The 20,065-nt window shown below is 38.2% G+C and overlaps 1 protein-coding gene across 1 annotated transcript in view; it reads left to right on the plus strand.

The window, feature by feature from the left end:
* Positions 1–20,065, plus strand: part of FN1 (fibronectin 1) — a 66,975-nt gene that overhangs the window by 37,405 nt on the left and 9,505 nt on the right. The window contains exons 23-38 of the mRNA XM_012651458.1: positions 1,193–1,465; positions 2,588–2,770; positions 5,226–5,315; positions 6,610–6,879; positions 7,663–7,779; positions 8,452–8,616; positions 9,530–9,685; positions 10,364–10,477; positions 11,305–11,574; positions 12,736–12,923; positions 13,847–13,934; positions 15,034–15,210; positions 15,983–16,072; positions 16,296–16,475; positions 17,932–18,021; positions 18,972–19,438. Of these exons, the coding sequence (XP_012506912.1) occupies positions 1,193–1,465; positions 2,588–2,770; positions 5,226–5,315; positions 6,610–6,879; positions 7,663–7,779; positions 8,452–8,616; positions 9,530–9,685; positions 10,364–10,477; positions 11,305–11,574; positions 12,736–12,923; positions 13,847–13,934; positions 15,034–15,210; positions 15,983–16,072; positions 16,296–16,475; positions 17,932–18,021; positions 18,972–19,438 (2,918 nt within the window). The remainder of the gene's footprint in view (positions 1–1,192; positions 1,466–2,587; positions 2,771–5,225; positions 5,316–6,609; positions 6,880–7,662; positions 7,780–8,451; positions 8,617–9,529; positions 9,686–10,363; positions 10,478–11,304; positions 11,575–12,735; positions 12,924–13,846; positions 13,935–15,033; positions 15,211–15,982; positions 16,073–16,295; positions 16,476–17,931; positions 18,022–18,971; positions 19,439–20,065) is intronic.

Here is a 20,065-nt window from a genome sequence, read left to right on the forward strand (position 1 = left end):
ACTTCCCAACTTCACTCTCCAAAACCATGAAGTCAAAGCAACTGTTTGGACGAATGCTTGCTGTTAACACTGCTTCACTGTCTGTGCTTCACTGGGATGCTGTTTGTTGCAACAGTATGTAATGGAGCGGCAGCCACTGCTTTAACCCTGTACTGTCTGCTCACGTGGAAATATTACTAAAACGCTGTCATGTGTCTGTACTCAGTATTGACAGGCTAAAAGTAATGTGGTAAATGCAGCCCATTGGTACATTTGTGCCTGATTTTACAGTCCATATCAATTTTCAACAGCTGTTCTATAAAATAGTTTTGTCTCCATATGTGAGCACTGAAATAGCATTTGGTTGATACGTCCAATTTTCATCTTGCAATTTCAAATCCTTTTTTTCTTTAATTGGAAAAAAATAAAAAGTAAAGGCCCCACCTTCAGGGTGTTCTTTCTTGTGAATTGAAAGACAACACTACAAAGGCCTATCTAGGGATAGATTTGTTGTTTGTCCAAAACTGGATTTTATCAGAGCGAAAGCATTGGACAGATTATCTTTCCCTTTGCACTCTTTGGCAGAATGCTTTTACTAATGCTAATCAAATAACTTTGATTATGAATTAAACAAATTAGTGGCAAATAGCCTTGAACTCAGGCCTGTCTTTGGCCTGAATGTGCCTTTGAACGGCACATTTCATACCATACATTCATAATGCATTAGCGTTATGGCCATGATGTTGTCATGAGTTTTGTATGGGAGAAAAAAACCAGTTCATTGATATTTTTTTAACCTTCTTCATGCAAGCGTTTATTTTCCTACTAAAACAGTTTTCGATTTTTTAAAATACTGCTCATACTTACTGCAGATATTATATTTAGGTTCTAGGAATGGCTTTGACATCCTAAATGGGCCTATGATTTTCAGAAACCTGAGAAGTTCAAATGGTGCTGTTTAGGGATATTTTCAAAATGCAAGAAAATCCCTGAAAGAATATTGTAACTTGTTTTGCTCTCCCAGGGAAGCAAATTATTCATGATGTTTAGGAAGTCTTTTCAGAGAATTTGAAACAGATCGCATATTACCATCATTGCTTTAACATTCCATTAAATTTACTACTGGTAACCTGATATACACTGCTTTATTTTTTCCTCTTTTTTTTTTGCTTCTATTTTTCTTTTGCCCCCTCTTTGCTTTGTAACTCAATAGAGGTGCCCCAACTCACTGACCTAAGCTTTGTTGATATAACTGATTCAAGCATCGGCCTGAGGTGGACCCCGCTAAACTCTTCCACCATTATTGGGTACCGCATCACAGTAGTTGCGGCAGGAGAAGGTATCCCTATTTTTGAAGATTTTGTGGACTCCTCAGTAGGATACTACACAGTCACAGGGCTGGAGCCGGGCATTGACTATGATATCAGCGTTATCACTCTCATTAATGGCGGAGAGAGTGCCCCTACTACACTGACACAGCAAACGGGTGAATTTTGAAAACTTCTGTGTTTGAGACATGGATGGTGTTGCATGCTGCCACCAGTTACTTTGGTTAAATACGGACGTTTCAAGGGAGAAGACAGCAATTGGCCAAAGATTAAGACAGGATAGATTGGGAGATGAGGAATCAAGTGCATGTGCTAAACGGACTGGATTAAAAACATGCAAGTAGTCTTAAGTGCACTTTCATTTAAACCACAAATATATATAAAGCTAGATAAATATAGATATCTGACGTATTAAATATAAAAGAATTAAGATTAATTAAAATTGCAGACCTAGACATTTAAAAAAAATCTAACATGAATGCCCAATTGTACAATAAGCACCAGTTAATTATAAGAAATATGCTTCCAAATGTACCATTATGCTCTTCCTTAAACCCTTTGATAAACTCTACCATATTGCTTCTTTGTAGCTGAGTGAAATCCCATCAAAATTTAGGGTAGAATGGATGGAGGTTGTTTTGAGGTAGGAGAAAAATTTTGGAGCATTCTAGGTTTTGTTGCTATCATGAGGGAAAGAAACACCTTTTTAACCACAGTCTGGGGACAAGCATGCAACATTTTAAAGGTTCTCTGCCCTGCATGGGAAGAAACACGCTGAGAACCAATTTGCATGAATCCTTTTCACTTGTAAGTAGAATTCACTGAATAGAATTGTGGCTATGCCAGTAGCTGTAGACATCTCCTGGGGGGGGAATTTAGGACCCTCTTGTCTTTTTGTCGTTGTGCATGTGTTTCTTTGGAAAGTACTGCTATGTTTCTCTTTGCTGTGTGGCAACTTAAGCCTCTTCAGCCTGGGATAAAATAATCTTCTGTGGTATTCATAATGTGTCTAAAATCAACGTATTTTATAGTAGATTAAAATTATTTTTTAAAATATATTGATGATGGCAGAAAGGTTAAAGGGGCCTAACAGTACTGTGTAGTGTTTTATTTTTAACAGTAGTACACTGTGACTTAGATTAGATTTATATTAGACCATTTTGCATGATTATGACTCTGTTTCCTTTATGCATGAAATATTGGTTTTACCTTTCCAGCTGTGTTGTTAGCTTGAATTTTAAAATTACCTTAACTAAGTCTTCCTTCTTGTTTGAAACCAGCTGTCCCTCCTCCCACTGATCTGCGATTCACCAACATTGGTCCAGACACTATGCGGATCACCTGGGCCCCACCCCCATCCATTGATTTGACCAACTTCCTGGTGCGCTACTCGCCTGTGAAAAATGAGGAAGATGTTGCGGAGTTGTCAATTTCTCCTTCGGACAATGCGGTGGTCTTAACAAGTAAGCAGTCAAACATGTCTAATCCACAACATAGCAAATGAATTCTGAGTTCTCAAGAGAGCTGCAACAGAGCTACAAGCTAAACTCCAAATTTAATGTGCAGCTCCATGAATTTTGAAAAATGTAATGTTTGTTGCTATCTTGATATACTTTTGATATCTCCAACTTTTTAAAAATCACAGTGGAAAAACACCAGTAGGGAAGTTCCAAGACTTTAAATAAATTCTGCTTCCAAATAAGCACATAAAAATAAGTGAATATCAGGAGAAATTACATGACCAAATTTAAATCTTTAGAGAGAGGAAAAGATGAGGATTGAAAATAGTGTCACCATATTTGCTTTATTCTCATTTTTTTTTTAAAGTGTCAGCAGATGATCTATTTAGTATTTGAAAACTTAGAAACAGTGACTGATTGCTTGGGATAGATCTTGTTTTGAAGAAAGAGTCAAAAGTTTAATTTGTACTTCAAAAGAATCTGTTAGAAGGATTTCTCAGAAGGCTGAGGACTTAAGATGTTTTCCAAGTGACATTAAATAAACAACAACAATTTATGGAAATTGTCTCTTTCTAGTTCCAACCATTTTGGAACAGACATCTTTTATTAAAGAAAATAAGAGTAAGCTGCAACATGGCGCTGTGTTTCACATAAATGTTACTTCTTTACTATTTTCATGGTACTGTAATAATAAAATACATTAGAACAGCACCAGATTCTATATAAGGGAAAACTCACTTACATCTAGGTACTTTACCAAATGATGGTCTGAAAATATCCTCTACCTTTCTGTCATATTTTAGATTAAAAAACACAAAGAAAAGCAGCTCAGCATGACCATGATCTTGGTTTCTCATTTCGTGGTGAGGGCAAGAATATCTTTACGTCTGCATATCCACACCCACGGGGCTATTGCTTCTGTTCTAGAGCACTCAGGAATCAGTAATTACAGCATCACCCAGTGTATAAGCCCCTGCATCACAGTGTCTGCCCCACCTTAGCCATAGGCCTGTCACATATTAAGGATGTATTCTAAGACCTTATTATGATCCTAATGCTACAAGTGACCTTAAGGTAGCCCTCTCCCCACTAGAGAAGTCATTATGGTCCTCTTTAAAAGATGACGCAACTGAGGTCCCTGGTGGTTAAGTAAATTGCCCCTGGCCAAGGAGGAGGAGGAAGAGGAGTCCACACATCCACATCCAGTCCCCTGTCTAGTGCTTTTCCAAACATTGCAGGAGCCTCTGCAGAAAGGTTGAAGGGCAGATGGCGTGTTGAAGGGCAGGAGAATGAGGGTCTAGTGAGTAGGAGATCAAAGGCTAGAAACCTTACTCTGCACCTTTTCGGTACATTCATGCTCTACATAATTGACATTTCAGTCAACCATTGACAGCATATAAGGCGGTGGTCCCATAAGATTATAATACTGTATTTTTACTGTACCTTTTCTATGCTTAGATATGTTTAGAGACACACATACTTACCATTGTGTTGCAGTTGCCTATAGCATTCAGCACAGTAACATGCTGTACAGGTTTGTAGCCTAGGAGCAATAGACTATACCAAGCAGCCTAGGTGCGCGGTAGGCTATACCATTTAGGTTTGTGTAAGTACATTCTAAGATGTCCGCACAATGATAAAATCGCCTAACAATGCATTTCTCAGAAAGTCTCCCCATCGTTCAGCAACGAATGACTGTATATCAAAATGGGAGAAAAGGGTACTCAGGGATGTGTATATATATATTTGAATATTCTATTCTCACCTTAATATAGCAGAACTGATTACTTTCCCTTTGGATGGTGGCTCCTTTCCGGTAAAGGTTACTTATTAAGACCACTGGTCCTGGCCTGGGTTCACCCCTGTATAATCTTGGGGAAATAAATTAAAGAAGAGAACTTCTCTGTGTCTCAGTTTTCTCATTTATAAAATGAAGATAATGGTAGTAAAGCAAACTTTTGGAGGTAATAGGTATGTTCATTATCCTGAGTATGGTGATGGTTTCAGAAGTTATACAAGTGTCAAACTATACACTTTAAATATATGCAGTATTTTGTATGGCAATAAAGCTCCTTTTAAAAGTAACAAACTACCTTATAGGTTTCTAATCCACAGCACCCCAGCAGTTATTATCATGTGGCCTCCACAGACTTACTGTCAAGTGGGCGAGAGAAATACTACTATGTAATATGCAACTCCATGAGACTCCAGGTCCAGCTGAGCCACACTCCCAGAGGTGGAACTGAGGGTAGGGGCTTAGAGAGGCTACAGGGTAGGGTGACCCTTCCATATCACCTGCTTACAGACCATTTCCAGGTAGTAGCATTCACTTAGGTGCAAGTAGGCTATAGGACTGGAAGCTTGGATATTTCATCAGTTGAAATAGTCCCAGGAGTGCTTTGTTTTTTTCACCACCTGTCAAGCACAAGTTTAAAATAAGTCCCACTTGCCTCTTCAGATCTCCTGCCTGGTACAGAATATTTGATCAGTGTCTCCAGTGTCTATGAACAACACGAGAGCATTCCTCTTAGAGGAAGACAGAAAACAGGTGAGTCATGTTGGCAATAAGTTTATCAAGTAGCTTTCACCTACCAATTTTAAATAGCGAAATGAAATGCTGCTTCTAAAAATATATTCTTGTTTTTGGTAGTGGCGGTGTGTATAGACTTGTCATTATGGTACTTTTTTTATCACTGGTCTTAAAAATTAAAAGATGCCCTTACTCAGTAATTACCTAGACTTTCAATTACTAAGAAATTAGTCCAGAAACTTCGTTATCTACCCTTTTAAATAAAAAATCTCCTAAGAAGAATATCTCATACTCTGTTACTTAGAGTTGGTGGACATTCCTTCTCATTAAGCAGCTCTGTCTGATGGCTGTCATTGTCATTGTCATCTCAGTAGTTTCCTTCTTTTCCTAAGCCAGGAAGTTTGTGTTTTCTTTCTACTTAATAAAATATTCATTTACTACAAGAAGTAAGTTGAATTGAATAGCCCATAAATATTATATCCTTTTTTAAATGAGTGCTTCTTTTAATTTTTTCTTTTAAAAAACTACAGGTTAATATATTCATTAATTTACCTATAGTTCACTTGCCTCCAAAAAGGAGTTACAATATCTCAATTGTGTTTGAGTATATTATTGAACAGAATGAGTGAATGTTATATTATTGGAACAGAAATTTGCTGGAAGTCCTAGTGAGGCTAAGTGATTTGAATTTGAGATAAACTCTGAATTCTTATTAATTTTTCAAAAATGCACTAACTTCTCAATTCATTAGGAATTACCTACATTGTAATTTGTCCAGGATAATGTCTTTAGTTTTAGAAAGTTTTATGCTTGGCATCATTACCACTCTGTTGACATATCAATTCCCTCTTGAGCACAGAAAGCTTCTGTAAGAGCCAAAAACTTAATTTGAGAGTGGGCAGGTCTTGCCTTACTTTGAGAGGTACACTTACTTACAGGATAAGAACACAGAATACTTGAACACTGAAGTATTTGAAAATATCAATTCCCAGAAGATCTCTAACACCTCTCTTCAAACATGATACAGAAATCTTACTGCAGTAACACATAAAAATCACTTGGATTACTTAGCAAAAGAAAAAATGAGTGTTTGAGTTGGCTATTTTGAACTGAGTCAGTTCATGATTTTTAAATTCCTATGTGGCTTAGAATCAGTAGGTCATAATCTGAGGTTTATGGCAAATCATGACGTTGATGAGAAAGAATAGAAACATTGGACATACGTTACTTTCCCCTGTAGTCTTCATCACTTCCTAATCTGGCGGTGTCTTTTCTTTTTTTTTAACCTCCTTCCCTTGGGTGGGAAAAACAGGTCTTGATTCCCCAACTGGCATTGACTTTTCTGATATCACTCCCAACTCTTTCACTGTCCACTGGATGGCTCCTCGCGCCACCATCTCTGGCTACGAGATCCGCCATCATCCTGAGCACCTTAGTGGAAGACCTCGAAAAGATCGAGTGCCCCCCTCCCGGAATTCCATCACCCTCACCAACCTCATTCCAGGCACAGAGTATGTGGTCAGCATCGTTGCTCTTAATGGCAGAGAGGAGAGTCCCCCCTTGGTTGGCCAACAGTCAACAGGTAATTTGTTTTCTGGTGTACAGCGAAACTCAGAATACTTCCCTGCACAATTGGTGTATTGTGTAAAAGAGCTTTATGTTGTCTGTCATCATCTCTTAAAAAAAATAGATCATGGTTAGGAAACATGGAGAGGGAAGTGAGAGAATGTGGAGAAAAATCTCCCTCTTAGAATATATTAAAGAAGATAATTTCTTTATCCCAAGAAATTTCTCACCTGATTGAAGTATTTTTGTATTCCTGATAACTAAAGTTTTATTTATAATATAGAAAACTTTACACTGTTTCAAAGTGCCCTTAAAAATATAATTTTACTGTAATAGCATCATTGTTCTTAGGAGACAGATGCTGAAGTACTTAAGGGAGGAGTGTCATCATGGTACCTGTATCTTTGACTCAAATGGTTAAAAGAGAGAGCGAGAGAGAGAGGGAGAGACAGAAACAAGCAAATGTGGCAAATTTTACTAATTAGCAAATACCTGAGGGAAAATGAGTGTTCATTGTATTATTTTTGTAACTTTTCTGTAGTTTTGAAATTTTTTTTAAAATAAAAATTTGAGGGAAAAATTCCTATGATAAATTTGAAACAATCATTTTATCACAATTTGAATGGGCTCCTTAACTTCTTACCTTGAATTATTCATAATTTTTTATTCTGCTCTATTGCATAGTATTTACATTATTGTTTGAAGGAATCAAAAAGACAATTATGTGGAAAATGAACAGAGTAAATCTGTGTATTGTTGGAAAATTATGGATGTGAAATGTTCTCATGTTTTTTTCTAGTTTCTGATGTTCCAAGGGACCTGGAAGTGGTTGCCGCGACCCCCACCAGCCTACTAATCAGCTGGGATGCCCCTGCTGTCACCGTGAGATATTACAGGATCACCTATGGGGAAACAGGTACAGTAGTAAAATCCCATTTCACACTCTGATCAAATCAGATTCTGTCACTGTTGGGCAACAGTGAACATGCAATGAAAGAAACTTTGGCAAGTCCATTCAATGGAGCCCTGTCTTTCTCAAGAACACATGGCAGATATGGATGATATAATTTATTGCAAAATCAAGATAAAAAGTTGTTTATATAATACAACTAGAGGGGAAACATCAGAGCTGAGGAAAAAAAGGATCGTAAATTCACAAATATATTATCAGTGGTGAGATAAGCGATTTTTATTTTTTCTTCTTTTTACTTTTGTGTATTTTCCAAATTGTATTCAACATGAGTATATTCCATTAGAATTTTTAAGAAGGACACGTTATATGCAATCCTGGGCTGAGGGCTTACCTTCTTCTCCCTCTTAATGTTAATCTACAGCTCAGTGACATTTTAAAGCTGGAATGTTAAAATAGCATTAACTGCAATTTTCTCCCAATTTTTATACACTTACCAAGGTTTACTACAGGCATAAATACACTTTTCTGTTCAGGCCCTATGAATAGCACTCTTTAAAAGGGAATAAGCAGTAAGATGTGATTTACATGCTGCTTTCAATATGTTAATTTAATTAATCAGTAATGCCAAAGGAACTCTAAGCCCCTCACCCTCTGAACTAACCCCTTATCATACAGGAGGAAATAGCCCTGTCCAGGAGTTCACTGTGCCTGGGAGCAAGTCTACAGCTACCATCTCCGGCCTTAAACCTGGAGTAGATTATACCATCACTGTGTATGCTGTCACTGGCCGTGGGGACAGCCCAGCGAGCAGCAAGCCAATTTCCATTGATTACCGAACAGGTACAAACTCCTCCTCTGGGGTTACACAAGCTTATTTATTCAGATATAGTTTTTTTTAAATATCCTCCCAAAGTATTTTCCTCATTGTAAAATTGATTTTCCTATTTAATAAGACTACAACCTGCAGCTAATACCTGCAGCAACAAAGTTTTGAGCCAGATATACAAGAAAGCACCTCAAGGGCAGGAATTTCTGTCAGTGTTGTTAATTGACATATTCTACATGCCTGCAGTAGAGATAGGCATAGAGAACATTCAATAAATATTTGCTGGCCAGGCACGGTGGCTCACACCTGTAATCCTAGCACTCTGAGAGGCTGAGGTGGGTGGATTGTTTGAGCTCAGGAGTTCGAGACCAGCCTGAGCAAGAGCGAGACCCCGTCTCTACTAAAAATAGAAAGAAATTAATCAGACAACTAAAAATATATAGAAAAAAATTAGCCGGGCATGGTGGCGCATGCCTGTAGTCCTAGCTACTCAGGAGGCTGAGGCAGAAGGATTGCTTAAGCCCAGGAGTTTGAGGTTGCTGTGAGCTAGGATGATGCCATGGCACTCTAGCCCGGGCGACATAGTGAGACTCTGTCTCAAAAAATAAACAAATAAATAAATAAATAAATAAATAAAATATTTGCTGAAAAATGAATGAATGAGTTGCTAAAGTAAAAAGACAGACACCTACTGGAATATAGCTTCTTTGTGAATGAAGCAGCTATCTTAAAAACAGACAGTGGGATTCAGATGCACGCCCCATCCTCCCAAAAGCTCTCTGTATTCCTACAAAAAGAAACACCCGGGAGAGAGTAATAGTAGCAAGAGATCATTCAAATATGTACCAGACCTAGAGACGGGGACTTGTCCAGTCTTATCCCCTAACATTGGGACTTCACAGGTTTTTTCCTTGCTTTTATTTGCAGAAATTGACAAACCATCCCAGATGCAAGTGACTGATGTTCAGGACAACAGCATTAGTGTCAGATGGCTGCCTTCAAGCTCCCCTGTTACCGGTTACAGAGTGACCACCACTCCCAAAAATGGCCCAGGACCATCAAAAACTAAAACTGCAGGTCCAGGTAAGAATAACCAGCATCTCACATACAATAGGATAAATGGAATAGGATCACACAATATTCTTTTTAAAATGCATGGCCACCTTGCTGTGAGGACTATGTATTTTGTGTCATATGCCATCATTTTTCCCATTCATGAGTTCAGAGCTCAAGATTGTTACCAACTCACTTCACTGTAGAAGTTTTAGGGTAAGTATGTTTCTGTTTTACATCCATAGTTCTGTTTAGTGATATAGACATCTTAAATTATTAGGTCCACCCTTGTTCTGTTGTTTTTCATGTACACTAAGAAGAGAGGAATGTATTGACTCTTTCATGTCCTTTCAGCTCTGCTGTTTTGGTTTTCATATAAAATACTTGTAAGATTAGGATCTTAAGACAATCTCTTAAAGTCAAGTTAATTTTTACATTTTTCAAGACCAATATCATTAATTGTTAGCGGCATATTAAGTTTTAGAGCATATCCTTGGGTGTGTCTTTATTCCAATATGGTAATTTGTATTAGCAATGAACAGGTTTGTCCAAGAGGAAAGCGATATCTGACTCCTCCATATTTTCATGATAAACCTTCAAATGGAAATTCTAGGCCACCATGTGCTTGTTACCAAACTCTAGAGGTCTCTCAGATGACTTTATAATGGATGACACAGATGCTGCATTTGCTTTTCACTCCCTTTGCAGATCAAACAGAAATGACCATCGAAGGCTTGCAGCCCACAGTGGAGTATGTGGTCAGTGTCTATGCTCAGAATCGAAATGGAGAGAGTCAGCCTCTGGTTCAGACTGCAGTAACTAGTACGTAACCACTGCTTGGTTTCCATTTTCAAAGTCAAATTTTGTTCTTGGGTGTGTGAATGCCCTCCGCATGTCTTTTGCAATTGTAAGTAGAGAAAGCCAACTTGTTGGTTAGTTTGTATCTTGAGCTGAGCCCTTTACAAACATTTTTCCTTCTCAGTGCCAAGCAATAAACTTAGAGGGGAAGAAGTTGTGCAACTACCATAGTAGCTGTGCTTTGAATTTCTTTTGCTCAAATGGCCTCAGCAAAATCTTATTTGCCTATAGCAAATCTACAAAATATTTTGCTAGGACCTTCTTTTCTATGACTGGATGGTAAAGTTGATTGAAATGTTCCTTATGTAGCTATTATGTTTGAAGCATTTGGAGGACTGTGGCTGGACCAATGTGTAATATGAATACTTTATAGAGAGGGGAAAAGAAGAATTTAAGAACCATTATAACAACTTGAATCTAACATTGAAAATCAACTTTACCACTTCCAAGGTATAGAAAATCCAGGTCTATGAGACTAACATCACATTGCAAAAACAAATCTTGGTAGAATATCTTTAAATTAATATAAATAAATCCCCACTTGGGGTGCATTTTTCAGAGTGTCTACTCATCTCATGTACACTTATGTTTAATAAGTGATGCAACATTAAATATTTTCTAAACCAAACAAATTTAAGCAAGTGTTAAGTAATTTTCTATTTCATAGTGGGTTAATTAGAATTTAATTCATCAAAGAAAATGGTATCTGCAAAACTGCTTTGCATGTAATAAAAATGCTTATTTCACAACTTGCTTTTCACATAACCTCTTACCATTAATTTGCCTAACAGACATTGATCGCCCTAAAGGACTGGCATTCACTGATGTGGATGTCGATTCCATCAAAATTGCTTGGGAAAGCCCACAGGGGCAAGTTTCCAGGTACAGGGTGACCTACTCAAGCCCTGAGGATGGAATCCATGAGCTATTCCCTGCACCTGATGGTGAAGAAGACACTGCAGAGCTGCAAGGCCTCAGGCCGGGTTCTGAGTACACAGTCAGTGTGGTTGCCTTGCACGATGATATGGAGAGCCAGCCCCTGATTGGAACCCAGTCCACAGGTATATCGTTCATTGCACCACCCAGGTGCTCATGGGAGCAGCGGCTTTACGCCCTGTTGAATGAATTATACTTTACTGGGCTATTGAATCTTTTAGGAAAGATCCCCTTTAAAGAGGAATGGTAATAAGCAATAAAATTTAGGCGATATTTAGGTAAACACGTCTGAGAAAAAGACATTTTGGAGTAGCTTGGCTTATAAACAAGGCCACAAAGCAAGACATTTGAAGATGATACTAAAATTGTGGATTGTTTCCTAAGCTATGACTCCCTGTGGTTGCCCCCACTGTGTCTAAATGAAAGAAGTTCGACATCGTAGGGCTTACTCTAAAATAGGAACCCAAACTGGGGCATTTCATAGCAGCATGATTCTGAGAACACATGGGTAAGACCTTTCTTCTCTGTTTAGATATCATGTGCTGGTATATAATTTGCTTAAATGATTATGATTCAGAAACATAGGAAACAATCAATAGGACAAATGCTTTCCACAGTAATTTATCCTCTTGTGCTTTGTTTCTGAAGCAGAGTAGAATGCTATTGATGTATGCTGGTGACAGCATAAACCCTAGAGGTGACAATCTGTATTATTGCTTTTTGCTTCTCTTTTCTGCTTCTGTTGGGAGCCAATTTTCTTCTTATGCCGCACTACAGAGAATACTTCAAATTTAGCAGTGATATCTGCCCTAGGATCCAAATAAAGAGACAATAAAAACATAATTCTATCTTTTTTGGATGGAATACTCTGTGAAATGGTTTTCCATATGAAGATAATTTATATAGAAAAAGGGCTATTGCTCATCTTTCATACAAATGGAAAATCAATCCTAATGGCCAATAAGCCAATTCAACCTTTTTGTTTTTTAAGAGAAAACAACAACAACAACAAAAATCCTTCTAAAACCTGAAGTCTCTTAGAGTTCTGGCATTTACCCAAGTGTTCCCAATGATTCTGAGAATTGGTGGATATAAGACACGTTTTTTTAGCAAGCACTTTCTTCATTTTGCATCCTTTCTTGTACTTTATTTTACTAAATCTTCGCTTGACCAGGGAACTCACCTAACCCTAACAGAACAATCCATTCTACTTCTTGGAATTCACATTATTTTACCTTTTCCCCATTTCCTATAAGATAATCTCTAACCAATGACCATCCCGACAGCTATTCCTGCACCAACCAACCTGAAGTTCACTCAGGTTACACCAACAAGCCTGAGCGCCCAGTGGACACCACCCAATGTTCAGCTCACCGGATATCGAGTACGGGTGACCCCCAAGGAGAAGACTGGACCAATGAAAGAAATCAACCTTGCTCCCGACAGCTCATCTGTGGTTGTATCAGGACTCATGGTAAGCAGTGGCCTTCTTTCATTAGAATAAAGAAGTGGGTCATCTCTTGCATAGTTTATGAGATGTTGGAAATATAATGTCATAATAGATCTTTTTTTAAAAATCTTTTTCATAGGCACCTGTCCTGTGAATTGTCATAATAAATCTAGTTGTGTTCTTTTCCTCTGCCATCAAACACTCTTATTGTAATTTTATATCAATTGGATTCCTTTATACTGACCTAAGCTTTTCCAGATGACTATTGAGACAGAATTTTATAAATAGCTTTGGATTTTGTGCAGCTTTTAGATAAATTCTGCTTATTTTAAAGGGTGTGGGGGTGGGGCAAGTTATACATCCATAGGCTGAATGCATAAATCCACTTTAGTTATGCATTTTCTTAACTCTGATACCTTGGCAAGGAATATTTTCCAGTTTGTACCAACCCAACCTGGCCCTCCCCTCATTGAAACATTTTCCTTCTAGATGTGCATGCAGAAAACTAGTCAGGAACCTAGGGGATTGGTGTACATCTTAACATGAGGCCAATTCCAGGGAAAACTAGAGAAAGAGGGTTCAGAGAAAGAACAGAACATTCCCTTTAACTGTGATCAGAAAAAATTAATGATTTACACCTGTCAGATCAAAAAGGAGAAAAACAGGCTAATATCCATTTTCCTCATTTTTTTATCAGCTTAATTTAAGTATGTAAGCTATAGTTTACTTGGGCTTAACTCCTAAGAGCATTTATAAATTCATTTACTTTAACTATGTTGTTGATCATCTGTTCTATAGGAATGAAATTAATGTAGGAATTCACAGTGTGATGGATTTTGCTACTTAATTTTTTCTTCTATAACCATTGCGTTTACCTAATGCTGTAGCGAAGATCCCAGAGTTTCAGAGGATGACACTGTTAAAACTGACCATGCCCTTATTTCTAGGTGGCCACCAAATATGAAGTGAGTATCTATGCTCTTAAGGACACTTTGACAAGCAGACCAGCTCAGGGAGTTGTCACCACTCTGGAGAGTAAGTAATCAAATATTTTAGTATTGACAAAGCTTCTGTATACACAAAAATTAAAGAAGGGTAAATGTTTTTTTAGATCAGGAAGTTAACAGTGGAATGATTCTCAATTTAGAAATTGATCTGATAGCCTATTTGATTTTGACATACTATTGTCACCTTCTATGACTCTCCAGAAAGTGGTCTTCTGACACATAGAATAGAACCACTTTATAGTGTTATAATGTTGGCGCTATGGACTAGGACCAACATCTTGTTTATGCTCTATGTGTTGTAATTTGTTTTTATAGAGCTTTGGGGAGGACACATTGGCTTCTGCTGTACCTTAACAGTGCAATAAGTATTGGACCAAATTGGGCTTAGATTCTAGTTTTCTGCTATATCAATAAAATTGCTTTCTGGCCATGTTATTATAACTTCTACCACACATATTTTTACATTACAATAAGTTAATAATTTTAACACTTACCTAAGTATTTGTAGATACTATAAATCCAGCCCTGGCAACCACCGGTAGTATCTATAAAGTTTTTCATTCTTCAAAAGAAAAAGCATGATGGCCGGGTGCGGTGGCTCACGCCTGTAATCCTAGCACTCTGGGAGGCTGAGGCGAGCGGATTATTTGAGCTCAGGAATTCGAAACCAGCCTGAGAAAGAGCAAGACCCCGTTTCTACTAAAAATAGAAAGAAATTAATCAGACAACTAAAAATATATAGAAAAAATTAGCCGGGCATGGTGACGCATGCCTGTAGTCCCAGCTACTCGGGAGACTGAGGCAGAAGGATTGCTTGAGCCCAGGAGTGTGAGGTTGCTGTGAGCTAGGCTGACGCCATGGCACTCTAGCCCGGGCAAAAGAGTGAGATTCTGTCTCAAAAAAAAAAAAAAAAAAAAACGAAAAGGCATGAGAGGTGAATATTTTCATATTTTCTAATTACTGTTGACCTGTCTCTCTGAATGTCAAAGGAGATAATCTACACATTAATAGTTATGTATTTTCTGAAATGGATGTATTTGATGTGTAATAGGGAAATACTTAAAAATACCAAAACTTTACATGTGTGAGCCAAGTAGACATTAATCTCTAGCTATGATCCTATGCAGACGTCAGCCCTCCAAGAAGGGCCCGTGTGACAGATGCTACTGAGACCACCATCACCATTAGCTGGCGAACCAAGACTGAGACGATCACTGGCTTCCAAGTTGATGCCATACCAGCCAATGGCCAGCCTCCAATCCAGAGAACCATCAAGCCAGATGTCAGAAGCTACACCATCACAGGTCAGGAACTCACTGCACTAACCACATTTGTCAACAGATATCCACCATGTAAACTGACTTATTATTCTATGACTTGCACTGATTAAATTTATTTTCAGTGTTTAATGATGACCCAGTTTTAGAAAGGTATTTTCATACCATGATGAGAAATAGTTTTGTCCTTTGAATGCCTGATTTGTGTAAAGTTTGTCAGAGAATTGGCTTAAGTTTCATTCATCAGATTTGATCTTTCATCACTGTGCCCTTATTTTAAAAAAGGTAACATAAGGCTTAAAACCAAAAGAAATAAGATCATGATGTATAGGTCTTAGCATTAACATAGATTAAAAAGCATAATTAATTTATACTACTTAATAAAGCTCACAGTTGTAATTGAGAATGTTTAGTGTTTGGGTCAATTTAGGTCTTTTAGAGCTTTAAAATTCTGATTCCAGGTATTAACCAGTGATAATTTGATTACTCTAAAGAGAAAACCCTTTTGATAGGTGGCCACCCCTCATCCTCCAAGAGGGCTGCTTTTAACATAGCATTTTTGCATTTCAAAATTTACTTTAGCCAATGTCCTTGTCTGCATTAGAGATTTGCTTTGCAGATACATTTCTCATTAACAGTTAGCATTCATACCATGCTCTACTTTACTGTTCAAATGTGGGCTACTTTTGTGGTGTACATGAATATGGGATGGTAGAGGAACCAAGAAAATCGCAGGTGAGCTTGAAAATTCTCCTAGCAAAGCAAGCACCAGTAAAAATCATCTCTTCTCAAATACCAGGTTTGCAGCCAGGCACCGACTACAAGATCTATCTGTACACCCTGAATGACAATGCCCGGAGCTCCCCGGTGGTCATCGACGCCTCCACTGGTAACTATACTTTCTACTGAGGAAATGCCACCAACTTACATGTAATCAGTCGCGTGAACTGAAGAAACAAATGAGGCTAATATTTTTGTATTATAGATCTCAGTGAATCCTGTCTACAGAATTTTCAGATTTTCTCAACTCTGTTTAGAAGGGCCGGGGGGAAAAGTGTGGGAATTTTCTTGTCTATTCATTTTTTTAGAGACTTAATTTTGTTTTCTTTTAGCCATTGATGCACCATCCAACCTGCGTTTCCTGGCCACCACACCCAACTCCTTGCTGGTATCATGGCAGCCACCCCGAGCCAAGATTACTGGCTACATCATCAAGTCTGAGAAGCCTGGGTCCCCTCCCAGAGAAGTGGTCCCTCGGCCCCGCCCTGGTGTCACAGAGGCGACTATTACTGGTACTGCTGTTTCCATGCTGTGATTCTCTTCCATACTCCCTAGGACACGTGACATCATTAGCAAACTCCAACTGTGTCTTTGATGCTGTATCATGAAAACAAGAAGCCCTATTCCTGATAACTTCAAAAGGCATTCTCTGTGTAGGAGCTATAGAGCTCAGTACATTTCAAAAGGCATGAGTTCATGAAAATGCAATTTCAGTACTATCCTAATGGTATCACTAGACATTTTTTTTTTTTTTTTTTTTTGCTGTGAATTTTCCAGATATCTGTTAGTTCAGTCCTGGGAAAAGAGATTTTTCAAAGCAAACTAGCTAATTGTGATCCTGTCATTACACTCAGCTCTCTGTAGATCTGGTGATCTTTTGGGACATGCCGGAGCACCACCTGCCACTGCCCTGGGTGTCCAATCTCACAGAATAGGTCTCAAGGCAAAGCTCTCCCAACCACGCACAACAGAGAGATAGCCTGGAATTGAAGAATAGGAGTTTTCCACCTCAATGAGAAATATTATAAGCCTCTGGTATTATTTTTGTCCCAGAGATTAACTATTTAACACATTAATTGCCATGGGAGTTGTATTTAACTCACGCTAGCTTTGAGCCTGAGGCCTCATGAAGCACATGTAACTGACATGTCTCTTCAACTTGGGAGCCATGAGAATTATTTTTGAAGTTGCATATAACTCACACACAGAAAATGATAAAAAATAACAAATTTTTCATTAAATTAGAAAGGATCATTTTGTTTTTGAAGTTTTTATTCTATTTTTGTAATAAAACACCGTGGCCTGAGGGAAAAACTTTTTTTTTTTCTAGTGTGGCAATCAATGTGTTAAAGTGTATATATAGAGTATCATCTGGACTTAAAAATGACTATAGAATGTGCAGATATCAGAGATACTGCTTTCTTTAGAATTTGGGGGGACAGGAAAATAGAATCAGATATGAGAGGAGTTGAACCAGATGCTTCCTACAGAGACCACATAAAGATTGGTCATTCCATCCTGCACAGTACTCACCGTTAGCTTCACTTTTCATTGATCTGCCTTGAGGGCTGCCTGGTTATTAGGCCTAAGTAGATTCATGTGTATGATCTGCAATGATCTCTTCCAAACTTGTATTCCACTGGTAGTATATGATGCCTGTCGATTTTTCTTAAGTTCAAAAAGGCAGTAAGACCACATGTTAAAAGAATACCCTGGAAAAGTTAGCCTAACAGTGCTTATTCGAGGTATGAGATTTGATAGTAAAATACTTAACTTGCTGCGTGGCCTTCACACGCAGAGTATTTGGGTGTTTATGGAAGAAAAGTGAAGTCGATCTTACCTTTCAAGAGGCCACCAGCCAGCTGGAGAGAGGAGATGTTTGCTCCCAGTAGCCTCTGCTGGGGAGGTGACTTCCACTTGGCTAGCTGAGCCCGCTGACATAATGTGATGGTTCTCGTCTTATGTTAGGCTTGGAACCAGGAACCGAGTACACAATCTACATCATTGCCCTGAAAAATAATCAGAAGAGTGAGCCTCTGATCGGGAGGAAAAAGACAGGTAAGAGCACCTTTTGGGTAACAAGGAGAAAGTTAAGACAAGACTGATAACCAATGATCAATTTTGCAATGTGAAAAGGTTCTCCATGTTCTGTTGCATTTCTCATGGATTTTTTTTTCCTAACAGCATAGCTTATATATGTATTCTTTGGTAGCAGGAATAATCCAACATGCTCTGCAGAGTTTGTTTTTTTTTTTTTGTCTTTGCTACAACCACTCAATATAAAGCTTTGTTATTCATCTTTTAAAAATTCAAACCAGACATTAAACTGTAAAACCAAGTTGCTATCATTGCTATTCTTCTATACCTTCTGTTGAATTTTAAAATCCTTAAAAAAAAAAAAAAGGAGGGAGAGAAACCCCTCCCGTTTGTCTTTATTTGTTATTTGGTTTCTAAAACTTGTAACTAAATAATGTCTTACCTTTTCATCCACTTGCAGTTTAATATGAAGAAAATGCTATATTCATGGGGATAGGAAAATTTTAAAAATGAACGTGTGTTTTTATCTATTTTTACCACTTCAAACCATGAAAAACTATTGAGCCAAACCTCTGTAATTCTCATGCTTCAGACACTAATATGATTAGTCCAGATTCTTGTTCCTACAACTTGCTTCTCAAATTAAAAAAGAAAAAAGGCTGCACATTTTAGTTCCATTAGGCTTAATTTGGGCAGACGCAGCTTCTAGGGGCTTAGTGGTTCAAAGCTTTGTGTGTATGATAAATTTATACTAACACTTTTTTCTTTCTAAACTATAAAGAAACCTTTGAGAAATATCACAAAGATTTCTTTCTGGAAAAAGTGTTTTGTGATCTGAGATGTGCTGATTTTCTGGGGGCTTTGATCACGTTGGTGAACAATCATTGTTGCCTGAATTGATAATGATCATTGCTGCTGCTTCCCGGAGCTTAACGCGCTTTGCTTTTTTGGCTCTAACCTCTCTCGGCTAGATGAGCTTCCCCAACTGGTAACCCTTCCACACCCCAATCTTCACGGACCAGAGATCTTGGATGTTCCTTCCACAGTTCAAAAGACCCCTTTCATCACCAACCCTGGGTATGACACTGGAAACGGTATTCAGCTTCCTGGCACTTCCGGTCAGCAACCCAGTGTTGGGCAACAAATGATCTTTGAGGAACATGGTTTTAGGCGGACCACACCACCCACAACGGCCACCCCCGTAAGGCATAGGCCAAGACCATACCCGCCGAATGTAGATGAGGAGATCCAAATTGGCCACGTCCCCAGGGGAGATGTAGACCATCACCTCTACCCTCACGTTCTGGGACTCAATCCAAATGCCTCTACAGGACAAGAAGCTCTCTCTCAGACAACCATCTCTTGGACCCCATTCCAAGAAAGTTCTGAGTACATCATTTCATGTCATCCTGTTGGCATTGATGAAGAACCCTTACAGGTAATTAATTTTTCTCTTCACTTCTCACAGGGCAGCCCAGAAAGGAGCAATATAACTGAAGTGACCAGAACTCTGATGTAAAGTAGCTACTCTTCTAGGACATCTGAGAAAGATTTTTTCTTTTTAATCTCAATATGACTCAACTTTGGAGGATGTACCAGCGAGTGTCATTAGCTTTTATTTGGTGGAGAAAATGAAATAATTTGTATTATTCTCACACATGTGAGGCTCCTTAATGAGACAAAGAGCTGATTCTATAAAAGAAAGAAAAATATTCTACCTGAATTTACATGTATATGAAAAAGTCTGAAACAGCGTCTTTATAGTTTGCCCTTCAAAAAGCCCATTATGTGCAACATGTCTAAAGAAAAAGAACTTGGAGGAAGCTGTGCCTAGCAGCTGTTATAAGTGATTGATTATCTAATTCAAACTTCTGTTCTTTAATTTGTCTTGCTGGTATCAATTTTTGTTGTGCTCTTATATTTATTTTTAGGAAGTGGCAGAATTTTAAACACTGACTATACCGTGGGAAATGTATGGGCTTAGAAACATGAGGTTGAGGACTGGCTGAAGTATTAATATTTTAAGTGCTCCGTGTTGGGGTCAGAGACCACCTTGCATAGCATG

This window comes from Propithecus coquereli, unplaced genomic scaffold (assembly GCF_000956105.1).
Source record: "Propithecus coquereli isolate 6110/MARCELLA unplaced genomic scaffold, Pcoq_1.0 Scaffold357, whole genome shotgun sequence".
NCBI lineage: Eukaryota > Metazoa > Chordata > Mammalia > Primates > Indriidae > Propithecus > Propithecus coquereli.